General features: G+C 43.5%; 2 protein-coding genes across 4 annotated transcripts in view; one reads left to right on the top strand and one right to left on the bottom strand.

Annotated features, from left to right (window-relative positions):
- The window catches only part of LOC119486724, a 1,187,645-nt gene that overhangs the window by 258,467 nt on the left and 910,482 nt on the right, over positions 1-18,696 (bottom strand). The gene's annotated exons all lie outside the window — the stretch shown is intronic.
- The window catches only part of LOC119487033 (synaptotagmin-9-like), a 171,337-nt gene continuing 159,677 nt past the window's right edge, over positions 7,037-18,696 (top strand). For 2 of the 3 annotated variants that reach the window (XM_037767680.1, XM_037767681.1), the window contains exon 1: positions 7,618-7,765. In XM_037767680.1, coding sequence (XP_037623608.1) covers positions 7,618-7,765 — 148 coding nt within the window. Of the gene's footprint in view, positions 7,766-18,696 lie in introns of all 3 variants that reach the window. The other variant, XM_037767679.1, reaches the window with a different exon arrangement.

Below are 18,696 nucleotides of genomic sequence, written 5' to 3'. Positions count from 1 at the left end.
TTCTCTATCTGATCAGTTGCATCAGTACCAGTTAACCCAAATATCACAAACCCCACCAGCTCCAGCATGGCAACATCAGGCTGCAAATTATGACCGACCAAGATATGCTCCACGCATTGAGGCATCCTCATTCCCTAACTTCACGGAGGAGGACCCCCATGAGTTTGCAATGCTAAAGATGGCTCTCAATAACCAGAAGAACCTGAAATGTAAAAATACCATATTTTATTAGACCACCTTCACCTGAGCTCTGCCTGTCATATTGCTCTCTTACGCTCATGACCCACGGCCCTATACCATGGCTCTAGCAGCTTTAGATCAGCAGTATGGTCAGCCACATCACCTTGCCCTGAGAGAAATCCAGGCTATCTTGAACCTTCCCAAGGTTCCCCCCGGTAATGCAAATAGTTTCCACATGTTTGCAGTAAGGGTGAGATCTATGGTGGGCATGTTACAGTCTCTAGGGCAAGAAGGGGCAGCAGAACTTGCCTGTGCATCACATGTACAACGTTTGTTGAGCAAATTACCAGCTGAATTTGTATCCAGCTATGCAAGACATGCCCGTGCCGTGCACCCAACTGGCCATTATAATTTAGTAGACTCTCGTTATGGCTCCAAGGAGAAGCAGCATGTCAAGCAGTGGCAGCTCAGGTTGCAAACCTCCACATTGGCACTACTCATTACCCAAGAAGAGAACACAGCCCAAGAAGAGAATACAGTCAGAGACCAACATTTTCCTCATCAGCTACCATACTCCATGGTGCCCATTCCAAAGCAGCCCGAGGCACATTTGCTCAATACAAGGCAAGACCTAAATTAAAATTCTCCTGATCATTCCCTGACTCATTGGGAAGGACTGAAATAATTAAGCACAGAGAAAGTGGCAACATGGATTAAAGAGCAAGGAAGATGCTGGAGATGTGGAAGGTCATATATGGCAGCAAATTGTAACCTAAAGAAACCCTGCCCTAATTGTAATGGAAGGCATATGGGAATCTTGCATGATGTGAATAGACAAGCCCTTGTATCTAAAATGTTGTACATGAATCCTCAAAGTAAGTCCCCCAAAGTCCTACTTAAAGTAGTGAAAGTTGAACTGATTAATAAGAGTCGTATCCTTTACACCTATGTGATCCTGAACGATGGCTCAGAGGGCACAATCTTGCTGCCTTCAGCCGCTGAGTACCTTGGCTTAGACGGGGCGGCTGAGAAACTTGACCTGCGCACAGTAAGTCAAGAGACAGAGACCATGCACGGTAGGTCAGTGACCTTGAAAATTGCTGCAGCATCAAACCCGAAGAGAACATAAACTATACAAGGGGCATTTACATCTGACAGACTGTCACTGGTGGAGCAGACTTACCCCATCAACAGGCTCAAGCAACATTACCGCCATTTACACAACATGCCTCTGGTTGCCTTTTCCAATGTACAGCCTCAGATCCTCATTGGGACTGATAATCCCCACCTCATAACTCCTGTTGAACCCTTTCGTCTCCCATTTGGCTGTAAGAGGGCACCTGTAGCAGTAAACACTAGACTTGGCTGGGCACTCCAAGGGCCTACATTCCTATCTGGTTCACAGAACACACCTCAGTGCTTATTCACCTCAACACCTACCCCCTAGACTGACAAGAAGTAAAGTTGTAGATAAGCAGGTCCAGGCAGGTTACCAAGCCAAACCCGGTACCTATACCTGCCTCAGCCCCAGGTTCCCAGCTATCAGTGCAAGAGACTGGTTAATTATTTTCAACCAAGGTCTGGCTACAAGTCCGTGCCCCAGCAGCCCCAGTCCGTTCCCTAGCAGCCCCAGTCTATGCCCTAGCAGCCCCAGTCTGTGCCCCAGCAGCCCCAGTCCGTTCCCTAGCAGCCCCAGTCTATGCCCTAGCAGCCCCAGTCCATGCCCCAGCAGCCCCAGTCCGTGCCCCAGCAGCCTCAGTCCGTGCCCCAGCAGCCTCATGACTAGCCTAAGCCCGAGTCTCAGCGCATGCCCAGCAGAGATGGAAGAGTTCGGACCGTGGAAGTTACTATTAAAAGAAAGCGATACGTTAGACCTGTGGCCCGATTAATAACCCTTGCACCTATTGAACCCACCACAGCTGAAGACACCTCATCCAGTTTAGCTCGAGATTAAGTTTCAATTAAAATATTTCATGTTTGAAGGGGCGGCTGTTCAAAATCTCAAGCCTGCAGTCAATCCTGTGAGACCAGGTAGAGGGAGCAGAGTCACCTTAATCACCAGGGGAGGAGTCTAGAGAAGGGGAGGCATAACTTTACGAGAGAAAAATGGCGTATTATTACGAGAATAAAGTCATAACTTTAGGAGTAAAAAAAGTCATATTATGAGAATAAAGTCAGACATTTACGAGAAAAAAAGAAAGTAACATGTAAAATTACTACTTCATAATATTATGACTTTATTCTCGAAATCTCAGATTTATTTTTTTCCTCAATGTGGCCCTAATACTCCATCGTACCGTCGTACCATAGACTTACAGCAATGATAAATAAAATTGAAAATGTAAACAATAAAAGTTATTCATTTCCACTAATGTTTTAAAAAATCCACAGGGAGCCACTGGAGAGGGGCTAAAGAACCAATGTGGCTCCGGAGCCGCAGGTTGCTGACTGCTGGTCTAGACAGACGTACCCAAAATAAATCAAGAATAGCACTACAACTACAGTACCAGGTCAATATGCACGATTGAACATTGTGACTGTTACTATGCCTGAGTAAATTGTGATGACGTTTTTATCCTCGCCTAAAATGTGTTTTAGATTAGACAGTGGATGAAACCATTATAGCAATGATGTCATGCACAGAGATGCCACTGAATTCCTTCAGCAACTCCTCGACTACAACTGTGTCGATGCAGATATAAACTAGACGTGCACTCGGAGAGCGCAGACCTCTGCCAAGGCAGGTTTCATGAACGCGTCATCAGTTACACTGCGCATGTTTTAAAGCCTGTGGTGTTAATGCACAGGCTGAGCAGAGTTATTTATAAATAATAAAATAAAAAATGTCATTCGTTTCATCATTGACTTTTGGAGGAATCCTCCAAACTGTTATGTTCTGGTTAACAAAAAGTGGACCCAAAAGCAGCACACAACTAGTAACTTGAAGTTGTAACAAAAAGATAATTTATTCTAATAATAATTGTACGGTGGACAGGGCTGGGGTCCTCAGAGTCCGACGTGATAGTGACTTGACTCAGTCTTAAAGGAAGCGAGGGGGCATGGGGAATGGGGTTACAGGGATCCTCCAGATGGTGAGGCGAGTCCACGAGTGATCCGAGGAGGAAGAATGGCGTCGGAGAGTGAGCAGGCAGGTTAGTTGCAGGAAGCGGAGGCAGCTGACAGGTAAGTAGACCTTGGACAAAAGGACAAAAACTGGATGAGTACAAAAGGTACAAGGCGAGCAGAGACAAAGTAAAAAAACAGCTAAGCAAGTTAAGTGAGCCTGATGACGTTACTACCACGGTGGGTGACGGAATGATCTGGCAATGAATGGCAGGAAGACTGAAGTTGATATACTGCAGGAGAGTGTCTTGATTGAATGATTGATGTCAGCTGCTCCAGCAGCAACCGCCCAGGAGAAGGAGGAGGAGAAGGCCACATTTCCTTACACACAGACAAACTAAACAGACAGGGTAAAACACACAGGAGACAAAAGGACAGGGAAACAGAGGAAACACAGGGAAAACTAGACTGCCAGAGGCCTGTACTACGAAGCAGGATTTGTGGTTAGCGAGGTAACTTCAGGGTTAACTCAGGGTTTTCCGTACCACGGAGGTGGTTCACTTCTTACTGGGTTAGATCACCATGGTAACTGATGCTGAACAGCTAACCTGCTCCGGAGCAGGTTATGTTCCAGATAAGAGATCAACTCTATAAAAGTACCAGCTACTAACCAATCAGAGCTCTGTGCGGGTATTGTATGATAATATTACACATAAATGAAGAAGTTTAAATCGTAATCCAGGCTTAAATTAACACAGTTTAAACTGACAGATGCAGGAAGGACAGCTGGCTGTATGCTGGGGGTGTTTACTGCTTTGAATTATGTTTTTATATTTATTTTATTTTAACTTGCTCTTGAGTCCATTTCACACCGTCAGAGAGGGGGGCGCAGGTGAAAGAAGGTTTAAATAATGATAGACGCCACATGTTACACATAGCATAAAAAGATGAGTAATCCATTCATCTATTACACTCTTAAACGCTATTTATATTTAGACGACTATATCTGACTTTTGAGTGTTCCGTTAAATTAATAAATCTGTTAGTTTACGCATTCACACATCTGAAGTTTTTCTTTTGCCAGCCGTCCTTCTTTCCTGCATTTGGCAGCTTCATCTGTGTTACTTTTAGTCTGATTAAGTGTTTAACTTCTTCGTATTTGTCTAATATAGTTTGCTCTTCCTTTGTAAAATGTGCCGCTCTGTCTGTCTGATGACAGTAGACTTGTCCATGTCTATGATTGGTCAGATGCTGCAAACACCTCCTCATTCATGTGAACGCACTCACAGCCAGATGGAGAAACCCTGGGTTGACTTACTGAGTTGATAACCAGCTTCGTAGTACAGTTTAGCGTGATCTCGTTTGTTAGGGTAAGTGAAGCCAGATAACGAGAAGATACCCTGGGTATGTTGGACTCGCTTCGTAGTACAGGCCTCAGGTGACATCATGACACAAACGGACAAACCAACAAACCAACACTGGTAAAAACATAACCTCCTTCCTAGGCCTTCAGCCTTGGTGGAGGTAATAACCCAAAGCACATAGATTCTACAAAGGTTTTAGTCAGGATAGGACCAGGAGGACTCTCCAATTGGCACACTTGGATAACCCAAGTATGCCAAATGGGTTTTCTACCTCTTTAAAGGGAATCTGGCTCTAAAATACTACTGATATCCACTACAGGAGGCTATGTGCAAACCTTTGGCCATGACATTTACCCTGTGCATCATTACATTCTACCATTGTGCATCATCACATTCTACCATTGTGCACAGTATAAAATCAATAAAAAACAACTAAATTGTATAATTTTGTATAATGAAACATGACCAAGTAAAACGTAGATAATAACAAATACGATAACAATAATAATGTAAATAAGATAACAAAAAAGAATCCAAAGTCTGGTGTGTACATTCAATATAAAACTGGTTAAACATATTATGAAGTGAAAAGACAGTTTCTTGTGCGTTGATTTTGTAACTAAAATATTGAAATCAAAAGACATACAAAATATTCACCCCCTGTTGAAATATATTATAAGCAATTATAATGGCAAACTTAAATATACTATAGGTAATGTATATAACATTTTAGAAGAGAAAAAAGAAACAATGAATACAAAGATAGAATGGGAAGAAGAGTTGGGAACACAAATAACTGATGAAGAATGGACACAGATGTCGAGTGAAATACATAAAACAACCAGTTCCTTGTTCTGGAGAGAATCGCTTGGAAGATAAATATGAGATATGAGACTTCTTGACACCTGAAATAACTTCTAAATATAAAAGAAGACCAAGCTCTCAGTACTGGAGAAACTGTGGTGAAAGTAACGCAAATCATGCACACATTTTCTACACATGTAGTGTATTAAATCTGTTTTGGTTAGAAATATTTAAGTTTATAGAAAACATTTTCAGAAAACCTATGTATTTTAAAGCGGAGCATACCATACTCAGGAAACTTCCAATTGGTTTCGGTAAAGATGAACGTTACTTATTTAGAGTACTCAGAATCACAGCACTGAAGCAAATAATAAAAGGGTGGAAAAAAACTAAACCCCCAGATTTTATAAAATGGAAAAGTTTAATTCAAGAAGTAAAAGTTATGGAAAAGGGAACTCATAAAATAAGGAATATGGAGGATGTTTTTGAGAAGAGATGGAGTCTAACAGAAGGAAAAACATAGTTACATGGGTTAACACGCATGCACATATACACATGCCTGGAGGTGACCCAACGCATATGCGTGCCCAGGTAAATAATATTGCTATATCTCTGTCCTCCCCCCACCCTCCTTCCCCCCACCCTTTTTGTTTTTTGTTCTATTAACTTATTTTCTTATTTAATTTATTATTACTTTCTTTTCTTTGTATTAATATTTTTTTATTCTATTCTTTCTTTTTCTTTTTATTATTATTACTATTATTTTATTTTTAATTTTTCTTAATTTTATTTAAATTTTGAATGCTGAAGTTTTTTTCTCTAGTGTACTTAGTCTGTTCATCATGTTCAAGCTCAACTACTTAAAAAAATGGTTTATAAACTATTGTAATTACGAACTGTAAATTGCATATATGAAAACAACCTGGAAAAAATTAAGTTTGAAAAAATAAAATAAAATATTGAAATAATTTCCAAACAAACATTGTTTGGACAAAATCCACTCGGAGTGTTGTTTTAGTCGCGTTAAGGCCTCCTCCTTTAGAAACTATTCAGAAAAAAAAGACCACCACAGTATTTTATGACGATTTTAAAGACAGTGTTTTAACACACAGTACAGATAAAAGAGGTAAATATTACAGGGGCACTGGCCCCCTCAGGCCCCCCTAGAAGTGCCTTTATTAGCTCATCACCAGGGCTTTAACCTGACATTTATCTGTCGGTCTTGCCCTTTATTACCTCCTCCAGTAAAGGTCAGGCTTGTGCATGTGGCCCATCTCAGGTGTTGGGGACCCTCACCCCCCTAGTGACATCTGCTACCCAGGAGCACATGGGGATCTATTACTTCATTACTCATGGTTTTACCTGGTGAGAGGAATCACATCTTTGACTTTATACTCATTAGACAAAGGAGAGGAGGAGAGACGCTGAGGGATTTCATGACATTTGCACTTCAGGTGGAGGTGATGCCCACAGAAATAAATCTCTACAGGCTCATTTCCTCATTAGACCTGTGAGGTGGGACGGCTGCAGCTTGGATAGCATGGAGATGGTGGGGGGTGGAGGCAGAACTTCCTGTCTGTCTCCCTGCATCAGTGCATTGAGAAATAATTGCGCGCAGCGAAAGCCGAGCATTCATTCAAGGACCTTGACTGGAGCTAAAGCCTGGAGGCTCAGTAGTGATTCAGCAGCAGCAGAGGACTGGACAGAGACGGGAAGTAAGAAAGACAAAGAAAGGGAGAGAATAGAAGGAAGGGAGAGAATAGAGAGAATAAAAGGAAGGGAGAGGTGGACGAAGAGGAGAAGAGCGTGAGAGGCGCGCTGGATTGGAGCTGTTATTTCACTGCTGCAACAAAACCATGCGATGGATGATTATTTTTAACCGGTGAAAACTTCTCTTCTCTCAGCCGAGACCTCCAGTTTTTACTCACAATTCACAAAAAAACTCCAGTGAATTCGGATTTGACAGGATTTGGCGGACGCGTCGAGCGCACCGGACCTCTCCAGCTGGGTGGAGCCGAGGTGCGTCTGTGCGCTGCTAGAGGCTGTGAGCGTGTGTGTGTGTGTGTGTGTGTGTGTGTGTGAGAGAGAGAGAGAGGGAGAGAGAGAGAGAGAGAGAGAGAGAGAGAGAAAGAGAGAGAGAGAGAGAGAGAGAGGTGGTGGAGGATCAGCCGGAGTGGCCGACCAGTCAGAAGGATGCTGGAGGGCAATGCCTGCAGAAAGAGAGGATGAGATTTGTCGACAGGCTCTGGAGCTGCTGTCCGACCTGTGCTCCAAGGGAGAGGTGCAGGACGACCACTGCCTGGACTTCATCTACTACTTCAGGGACCTGGCCAGACCGCGCTACACAGACTCAGGTCAGGCTCCACACTCAATCTCTGACACTTTAAAGGACTTTTATTATATTATTATATTATTATATTAGAGGAACCTGCAGCTGTCACAAATGTATAGTTTGACCAGGGGTTGATCAAAATGAATTTCTATTTTTTAGAAGAGCATTTAGCAGACTTTAATAACTAACATATACGTTTCCTTTCATGAACAGCTTCTCTTAAACTTTCCAAACTGCAATAAAAAAGACATATAACGAAATGTGAAATGCAATGCTTATTACATGTAATCTATCCTCTTGCTTTGAAAATTGAGACATTAAGACGATTTAAGGGAGCCTTATATTAAAGGGTGTGTGCATACAATAAAAGATGATTTTTTTTGTCCTTTAGTGCTCAGTCTGAGAGGAAGAGAAAAACCTGCTTTTCTGCAAACAGAAAGTAGCATAAACACACCGTGTTTCACGATATTCCCAGTTCACTAAGAAGAGAGTGATCCGTGAACTTGTTGCTTTGCATCCATAAGCACCAGCAGAAGCTACAAAGCATTTCAGACCCACAGTTTTTGTGTGTTTGTTTGCAAATCTGCTACAGCATTCGTCATCCACTTCAAACAGACTGAACTGTGTGAGTGTTGGTTTGGTTTCTCTTTTACTCTGGCGGGATGGGGAGAGAGGAAGAAGCCCCACCCGATATTCCCTCACAGCTCCCAGCAGTTTGCAGACACAGCCCTTGCAAAACAATGAAGATCAGTGATAGTTAATTCAGAGCATGGCATTTCTTCAATATTAGCATGTGAAACAATATTCTGATCAGTCAAGAGGAGATCAATGTCACAGCCATTCTGGCACACTGAAAGTTTAACAAGAGTCTACGTCTGGACAGTGTATGGTCAGTCTGGGAATTTGTGGCTAAATTGTTACACAAATAGTCAGTGGTCAGGTCTGTAATGTTAAATCCAGAGCTACATGTCCACCAGGTCCGGTGAGGACACTAGAGGACGCACTACTCCACTCAACTGGTTGTACAAGCGCTGACGTGCCGGATCGTTGAATGCACCTGATTGGTTCCTGGTAGGGATGCTCATGTTGAAAAATGTTCTAAACCGATAACCAACCCTCGTTAAGCGATTATTAACCGTTTACCGACAACATTTGTGCCTCATGCCAGCTGAAGGAGCACAACAGACAACTGAGTCCCCAGTTCACCGTCCGGGAGCGTTAACTTAGCAGCTATGATGCTGCGTGTAGTGTCACAGACATGCAGCCACTTTCCCAGTAAAAGTCTCCACCGCACATTTAGTTTAGTTTAGCAGGTTGTCAGCCCGGCAGAACTACAGTGTGTGTATTTGTTCTACGTTAGCAGCTCTAGCATTGCCGGAGGCTTCGTGCTCGCCGCCGCCGCCACACACATTCAGTCTGTCAGCGCGACGTATCTTGAACCAGTGTGTGTGTGTGTTGGTGGTGAGTGTGAGGTTGTTGGTGGTGTTCTAGTTGTGATCGTAGGTGTAGCAGTGTGTGTACAGTTTATTTGTCGGTGAATAAATGCTATGAAACTACAACTCCTCCGCTCCGCTCAAGCGAGCCAGAGCCCGGAGCCGACTTCCTGTATCCTGCAACTTCGGCTCCGCCTCTTAAGGTGGGCTGTTAAGGTGGACCAGCTTTTCTCCTTAAAGAGACGAGCTGCTCCTCTGAGCCACTCAGCTTTTTAATTAATTATTAACATTTCTTTTAACCGATAGCGTTAATCGGTTAAAATGCTTAATGTTGGTTAACGGTTAATTATGAACATCCCTAGTTCCTGGTTTTCTGCTCGCAGTTTCAAACAGGAAACAACATGGCGGCCTGCTCGTAATCTTTCTGTTATTTCGTCGAAACAATCCACTGAAATCTACTTCTAAAAACATTTTAAGCAAGAAATAGGCTATGCCGCTGCTGAATCTGGTTTCATTTTAGAACTAGATCGCCTAGTTTGACAGCTGGCAGGGCTCCAGACTAACTTTTGACATCATTTCCACTAACTTTTTCATTAAGGCGAACCAGCACATCATTTAGGTGCTGCTACATTTTTCACCGTGCCTTTTGGCACCGCAGTAATCCATTTTAAGTATGTTTTTTCAGTTCCCATAGGCCTACATTGGGGATGTCCCAATATCAGAAATTTAGTAATCGATCAATAGCAGTGAAATTCCACGATTCTCTACCAATTCGATACCACGGTAAAAAACAAAACTGAAACAATAAATACTGTACTTCAACATCCACTCCTTTATTACTGTTTGCATACTAGTTCTTGTTAGGAAGTTAAGCAGGTCAAAATTCCCTCTCTATTATCTATTTCTGTGAAAACATCTCCTTCAAACAAGTGAATTTAAGTTTCTTGCCAAAAAATATACATTTTACAAGATTACATTTGAACCCATCATGATAACGTTAGAATTTACCTTCGCCCAATACCCATTTTTACTGAACGCATCAGAATGTAAATGAATGGTACCTCCCATTAAGCTCTCGTCCTGCCGATTTCAACGTGGATTTGTTGTTCGCAATGTAGCATGATCGATAGTGAGTTTACTGCGTACCGTCAGGTATCCACATGCTTACATATTACGTCGGTAATGTGATGTGTGCATTGAGAGTGTGTGGTCGAGTGACAGAGAGAGAGAGAGATGCGCTACAAGCACATCAGCTGTTTGGCGATCGATCGAAGCAGAGAAGAAATTAGCGGTAAAGTTGTCTCGTGTTAATTAAATGTACAGTGTCTCACACACACACACACACACACACACACACACACACACACTTTTTGCTATCCCCACTTGTGAAATGAATTTGGTGCCTCTGATCAGGATTAGGCATCTTACCGCGGACCGGGGAGACAGGTGGTGGAGCGGTGCTCCGTCTGCGATGTCGGGTTTGGGCTGGGCTGTTCAGAGCCAGTGACAGGTGTAACGGGCATCGCAGCATTTTTCTTGACGTAAAAACAATTATAGGTCTCTTCAAGTCATCTCCACATGATGTGATGTCTCTCGAGGAAGGACAGGACGTGGTTTCACACATACACACAGAGACAGACTTGCTAAATGGCGCACCGGTGCAAACAATGAAAATATGTAGTCGCACGCGACAGATTTTCTCACTCTGGAGGCCTGCTCGGTACAAGTTTTGTGAGCCAGACGCATCGCGCTGGACCTGCTTTCCATAGGACATGAATGGAAAGCTTTGAGACGCCCTCAGTCACCGATTCCGATGAGTGGAACCGCTGATACGCCCCCTCTGAAAACGAACAAAGGACCGTTTCCGCCTCTTAATTTTGAAAGAGCAACGGCCAATGAGGAAACTCCAACACTGTGATGGTCCTCACGGAATTAATTTGAATTTAATCCACGTAATTGTAAACCGGGAAGTTTAGAGAGCGGCGAACACGGCGAGGTCGGGTGGACGGGTGGGTCAAAAAACACAGGACTTTTGCCTAGAGACTGGTGTTTGTGTCTCGTGTGAATCCACGAGTCAAAGTTGATTTATTTGTCACGTAACTTCCGTACTTAAAGGTCCCATGTGTGCTCATTTTCAGGTTGTTTACATGCTGTAATGTTCAAAAAAACCTTACTTTCCTCATACTGTCGACCTGAATATGCCTGTATTCACCCTCTGTCTGAAATGCTCCGTTTTAGTGCATTTTGACGGAATTGCAACAGAATTGCGTTGCTAGGCAACAGCTTGAGTCCATGTGTACTTCCTGTCAGCTGATGACATTCACATACACTGCAACCAGGAATAAACTGGGACACATTTAGAATGTTTATGTTTAGAACTGTGTAAAGGGTCTAAATACTGTATATTTGTGACATCACAAATGGGAAGCTTGTTTCAAATGCAGAGTTTCTGAATACGGGCTGTGTGTATTTCCCTGTGGATTGAGTGTTTCGATACTTTCAGAGTATTTATATAGGACTTAAGCCTGCTTTAAAATAAAAAAACATGAAATCTCTCTTTTTTATAATATGGGACCTTTAAGTTACAGCTCTTCCGGAGTTATTTTAACCAAAACCACAATCTTTTCCTAAGCCCAACTAAGTAGTGTGTTGCCTAAGCCTAACCAAGTTGATCTTTTTCATGACCCTAACCAAGTCGTTTTATTTTGAAAAGACTGGAGAGGAAATTGACATGTGTCACATGTTGCTGGACATTCATAGGGAAACACACTAAAAATAACTTATTGAAAGTCGTGCCGAGCGCCACAAAAAAACGGGAAATTCCTGTCTATGTTCATGAATCAAATAGATTAAATTCATCTACTTTTAAATTTGTCTACAGTGTACACACAGTACAGTAGGCATGTTTGTTAATTTATTTCTCTCCTCTGTGTATGTGTATGAGTTGGTGAGTGAGTGAGTGAGTGTTTACATGCAAATGTATGTTGTTCTTTGTTAATAGCAGCTGTGGCTGGGCCGCTGCCTTTAAACATGTTACAATCCATCATTAAACATGTATGATGAAGAGGAAGTTCAAGCTACCAGAGTGGTTCCCCTGAGGAGCTGTGACCCACTTCCTCTTGTATTAGACTACACGCACACACGCGCACACACACACACAGTTTGATCCACAACAAACAACTATCCCTCTGAGTGGAGAGGGGAGAAACTGGAGCCATGCTACGGCTCTGATACTGGAAGTTCTGGGAGTTTCACTTTTTTTGCAACAGTTTCAAAAAGAACGCGTCCAAACAAGTGGTTTCACGCTCAAAAATAAAGCTACAGGAGGAATCTAATTCTTCTACTTGCACCATAACTGGCACATAATGGGCCCACATGAGACCATGATGTGTACTTTTTTATCCACCGCAAATGTACAACATAGTTGTTGGTCATTTCATTACTATCAATCCACCCTGAATTGAACATACAGTTTGCAGTAAGTGTTAAAGTTGGCTATTACCAATGAATAATTGCTTCTGTTTCGGCTTTGGTGTTTTTTCATACTGTCATACCTTCCTGACATTTCACTTTAATCAGACGGTGGCAAGCAAGGCACAGGAAACTGGCTGGGGCCTTGTAGCATAACATTGCACAAAGGGATGGAACGGTTCAGGTAAAAAATCCGGTTCATCACGGTTCGGGTCGTGTATGAATTGTTCGGTTCATTCGAAATCAGTTTTGAGGCCGATTGTGTATTTATTTCATGTAGAGCTAGGCTCCCGTTTATTGTCACACTAGAAATCAAGGCCTATGGAAGGAGGCTGGGTCACGGGCGGACGTGGGTCTTGGGGTGTGGGGTATAACACATGCGCAGTGTGACTGAAGCTGCGTCGTGCGTTGCTATTGGCTCAATTTCGCGTGTGCAGGCCAGATTTTACCGCGCATGTGTTGTACCACAAAGATATGACGTGTTGATGAAGCGTGACCCAGCCTCCTTCTCAGCACGGATGAAGTGGCGAGTGCAGCTGTCACTCAGATAAGGAAATGGTGAGTGGACACGATAAAGTCCAGTTAGAGGATCCACCAGCATCGTTTGGCTCTGCTGTATGGGAGCATTACGGATTTAGTGTTATTGTGAAAATGAAAGGAAAAAAGTGATGGATAAAACGGCGACTGTGTGTGAGCACTGTGCAACACGTGTGGTTTATGCTAGCAGCAATACTTCCAATATGATGAACAATTTATGAAGACATCACTCCGGTGTGTCCGTCGATAGAACAAGGAGGAGAGAGTTGGGTAGGAAAGAGCAGCTCCTTCTCCCCGCAGCATTTAAACAGCCTCTACATGCAGACTCAGACAGGGCAACAAACACAACTACAGCATCGGGGAGGTTTATAGTGAAAGATATGCAGCCTTATGCAGTCGTGGAGAACGCTGGATTTCAGCAGATGATTAACGTAACGTTACTTGAGCCGCGCTATACACTTAAGCAACACAGTAATTCCCGAACAGACACGACTAGGAATTGTGAAAGAATTGTCCAACACAGCCTACGTAGCTCTTACTACAGACGGATGGACATCCAGGTCTACAGGAAGTTACTGAACTGTGACTGAGACATATATTATACTGTTGTTATTGTTTTTTAGTATAGTTCTTTCTGGTTGAGCTTATGCTTCAATTTATTTTGATGGCCTTAGTCTATAATTACATCATATTTATATGAAAATAACAAAGCTGCATTTTTTCTTTGCACTAACTACTGTAGAAGACATATTCTTTCAGTTAAGATTTGACAATAAAGTGTTTATGTTCCTTATGGAAGCCATACTTTTGTTAAGGCAAACATTTGTTAACTTATTTTTGCCAAATAAATGAAAAGCATGTTGAAATCAGAACATGACCTCCTCGCTGTAACATAAATGAACCGAACCGAACCGAAAACCGTGACCCCAAAACCGTGATTCAAGATGTTTATTGTCACGCCGGTTGTACAGGTACAAACGTGTGAAATACTTTTCGCTAGGAAGCTCCATTAAATAATAAATTATATTACATTTACATTTACATTACAATTACATTTACATTACAATTATAAAAGGAAATACTTTATACAAGGGCATGTTAAGAACATATGTCTTAACAATATATACAGTATATACAGTATAAGAAATATGTTTGTGTAAGAATGTGTCAAATTAATTATAGATTTAAAAGTCTGATGGCCTGGGGGAAAAAACTGTTCCTCAGTCTGCTGGTGAGAGTCCTGGGGGTCCTGTATCTTCTACCAGAGGGCAGGAGGGAGAACAGGCTGTTGTGGGGGTGTGTCGTGTCCTTAATGACCCTCAGGGACTTCCTGAGGCACCGCTGGGTGTAAAGCTCCTGCAGGCTGGGCAGCTCGCACCCGGTGATGTGTTGGGCCGAGCGCACCACCCTTTCCAGCGCCTTACGGTCCACGTTGGTGCAGCTGCCGAACCAGGTGGTGAAGCAGCCTGTCAGGAGGCTCTCTATGGTGCCCCGGTAGAAGTCCCTGAGGATTTGCGGTTTCAGTCTGAAAGTCTTGAGTCGCCTCAGAGCTTACAGTCTCTGCTGGGTCTTCCTGACTACAGCGGTGGTGTGAGTGGCCCATGTCAAGTCCTTATGGATGTTGATACCCAGGTATTTAAAGGTGTCCACCCTCTCCACCGCTGTGCCGTTGATGGTGACTGGGGGGTGAGTGCAACCCCCCCTCCTGTAATCCACGATGACCTCCTTGGTCTTTGAGATGTTCAGGGAGAGGTGGTTGTTCTGACACCACTGTTCCAGGGTGGTCACCTCCTCCCTGTAAGCCATCTCGTCGCCATGGGAGATCAACCCCACAACTGCTGTGTCGTCCGCAAACTTCACGATGGTGTTTGAAGCTCTTGTTGCCACACAGTCGTGGGTGTAGAGGGAGTACAGGAGGGGGCTGAGAACACAGCCCTGAGGCGCTCCTGTGCTTAGAGTCAGTGAAGTCGAGGTGAGGTTGTTGATTCTCACCACCTGGGGGCGTCCCGTCAGAAAGTCCAGGATCCAGTCACACAGTGGTGTGTTCAGGCCCAGATCCTTGAGTTTACTGACGAGCCTGGAGGGCACTATGGTGTTGAACGCTGAGCTGTAATCCACGAACAGCATCCTCACATAGGTGTCCCTTCCTTCCAGGTGGGAGAGGGCGGTGTGTAGTACATGGGCGATGGCGTCCTCTGTGCCTCTGTTTGGGCGGTATGCAAATTGTAGGGGGTCGAGTGTGGGGGGAAGCATGGGGCAGATTAGGGATTTAACCAGTTTCTCAAAACACTTGCTGATTATGGGGGTGAGGGCTATGGGGCGCCAGTCGTTTAAGCTGGTTACTTTTTGTTGTTTGGGGATGGGGATGATGGTGGTGGATTTGAAGCAGGTGGGGACAGTCCGAAGAGATAGTGACAGGTTGAAAATTGTTGTGAAAACCCCCGCCAACTGGTGTGCGCAGGACTTCAGGACGCGTCCAGGAATGCCGTCTGGGCCGGCCGCTTTGCGTGGGTTGATACGCAGGAGGGTCCGGCGAACATCAGCCTCTGTGATGGAGAGGGGACGGTCCTGTTCTGCAACAGTCATGGGGGAGGGGTGTGGAGGTGGTGGGCAATCCAGGTTTTCAGCTGAGGTGGGGGTAGAGGGAAGGGGGTTGTCAGTGTTGGATGGTAGTGGTTGTAAGGGGGGGTTCTGATTGTCTGCAGGGGTTGGGGTGGGGCAGGACATGACACAGGGTCTGACAGAGGAGTCAAACCTGGCATAAAAATGATTGAGTTTGTCTGGGAGGTTGGGTGCTGTGTCTGTGATCTGTTGTCTGGGTCCTTTAAAGTCTGTCATGGTTTGGAGTCCTTGCCACAAGTGCCTTGGGTTGTTGGAAGTGAGTTTGGACTCCACCCGTTGTCTGTAGTCTCTCTTTGCCTGTTTGATTACTTTCCTTAAAGAGTAACGTGAATGTTTGTAGTCGTCTGGTGAGCCTGAGGTGAAGGCTGTGTTCCGTGCATTGAGGGCTGCACGGACATCACAGTTTATCCAGGGCTTTTGATTTGTCTTTGTCTTTATGGTTTTTGTGGGGACTACTTCCTCCGTGCATGTCCTGATGAAGCTGGTGACTGTGTCTGTGAAGCCACTGATGCTGTCGTTTGCAGTCCTGAACATCTCCCAGTCCACGTGATCAAAACAATCCTGAAGGATGGCGTCTGATTGGTCTGACCAACAGTGAACGGTCCTGTAGGCGGGGGCTTCACGTTTCAGTCTCTGCCTATAGGCGGGGAGAAGGAGGATGGAGGAGTGATCCGATTTGCCGAAAGGTGGGCGGGGGAGGGCTTTATAGCCGTTGCGGAAGGGTGTGTAGCAGTGGTCCAGTGTGTTGTCCCCCCGTGTGTTGAAGTATATGATATGATATGAACCCAACCGTGAATTTTGTGAACCGTTAAACCCTAATTGCACACACTGCACTGCATTTGGCAAATTTGCTTGCTGTACTCTCTTAACAATTGCGTACTCTTCTTACACACACACACACACTCACACACTTTACTACACTTGACAAAACTTAAAGGTGCAATTGAGATAATTGATTACATTCAACCACTAGATGTCACATTTTCCCTCCCCCGTTCCATTGCATTCACTTCACAACAAGTGACTGCCAGTTTCTTATAAAACCTGCATATTTTATGGACGAGTGGAGTGAGACTCAGACAGACAGTCCTGTGAAGTGATGAATCTTTTGTGGTAGAATTATTAAGTCATTTTGCAACGTAGCTATAGGCCTGCATTAGGTGTGTGTGTGTGTGCGTGCCGTAGTTTCAGCTGGGAGATCAGCTGCTCTAGCGGCGGAGCATTGTAAAACACACTTCATTCAAACTTGACAAACAAAACAAAAACTCACCAAAACCGATGCGCATCTTCATTATACATTGTTGAGGGAACTAAAGCGTTAGGTACTCATTGCGAAATCCACAACAACAGGCACGATGTGACACCTCTTTTGCAGATACTATATATGTTTACCAAGCTATTAACCTTAATTGAAGAGTCATGGCTCTAATCGGTACCCTAAACTATCGGAAACTACTTTGTAACTTTGTATCAAATCCCCTATGTGCTCTGGATGGCCCATTCCTGCCTTTTATAGTAACTTTGTGAAAAATGTACTCCTTAGAACAAAAAAGTACTCCTTCTGTACCTCTATTTTTGAGCGTGCAGCCTGCTCCTCAGTGGACCTCCATGAAAGGCACCAGCTGTGGGTGCTACATCGGTGACGCAATTGTAAACTCTTTTTCTTGGCCTCATTTGTAGTCTTACCTTTCCTCCCTGTGAGACAAATAGGCTGAGAGTATGAGGGGCCGTACAAGACTGAATTCATTCTGGGACTTGCACACCCATACATTCTCCTTTCACATACATATATTTTCACTCACTCACACACACATTCTCCTTTCACATATATATATACTGTATATACATGTATATTTCTACTCACATATATACTTTACTTTTCAACACATACATGTATTTTCACTCTCACATACACATATTTACACCTACCATTTTGGCCAGCCTGTCACTGAAAAACTAAATGTAATAACGAACGGGGGGGAAGCAGCGTCTTTGTAGTCCATCTTCAGAACATTGTAGTTTCACCACATCATCACTAACATTCGCCGCCGTCGCATCATAATTACAGAGCCAAGTGTACGGAGCCTAGGCAGTCAGATTCCCTTAACACCATGGTTGTCTTTTACTAAGTCCTCCAGTCGACGTAGAGATTGTAGTACATGTACGTACAGTATATGCTGACTGTGCACATTTATCTATAAAAAAAAGTCAGAGCGGGGAAAAGTGTCAATAATATAATAAAGTCTTGTTCAGTGTGGTCCATTAATTCATCTTTTACCAGACTTACATTTCCTTAATGATAAAGTGGTGGAATCTGACTGTGTATTAGACTGTAGCCTACATTACATCTACAGTTTAATTGTTCAGCTCTTATGGGGACAAAACACAGGAGCAGCAACTGAAGATGAAAAATATAGTTGAAGATTTAAAAATATATTCAAACAGAGACCTGATTGTAAACTCACAGTCTGATCCAGTAATAATGTGTTTGGTGATTTAAAGGTTCAATAGTGTAGATGATAATAGAAACCGAGGCTATTTGGATCTCGGCTCAACAGCATTCAGTGACTTTATTTCAGCTACTTCAACAAATCAATTTAAACACAGTCAGTGAAATGCTGTTAAAACCCGTTCAGACTATACACAGCCTCTTTAAAACTCACTTTCTAACTCCATTCTGCAGCTGCACCACCATCCTGCTTACTCACAAATATTAACAATCTACATTATTATTATGTTCCATCAGTGCGACCAATCACACCGTGAGTGACAGAGATCATTATTCATTGATCGTGTGTCTGAGCTTCATACCGATTTTTACCAGCATATTTAAACTGAGATACACATTATGTGCAATGAACTAGTTAGTGGAACTGCTCCAACAAACTGA

This window comes from Sebastes umbrosus, chromosome 4 (assembly GCF_015220745.1).
Source record: "Sebastes umbrosus isolate fSebUmb1 chromosome 4, fSebUmb1.pri, whole genome shotgun sequence".
NCBI classification, from domain to species: domain Eukaryota; kingdom Metazoa; phylum Chordata; class Actinopteri; order Perciformes; family Sebastidae; genus Sebastes; species Sebastes umbrosus.
Note: the sequence above shows the minus strand (reverse complement) of the source record. Positions and strands in the feature narration are given on the sequence as shown.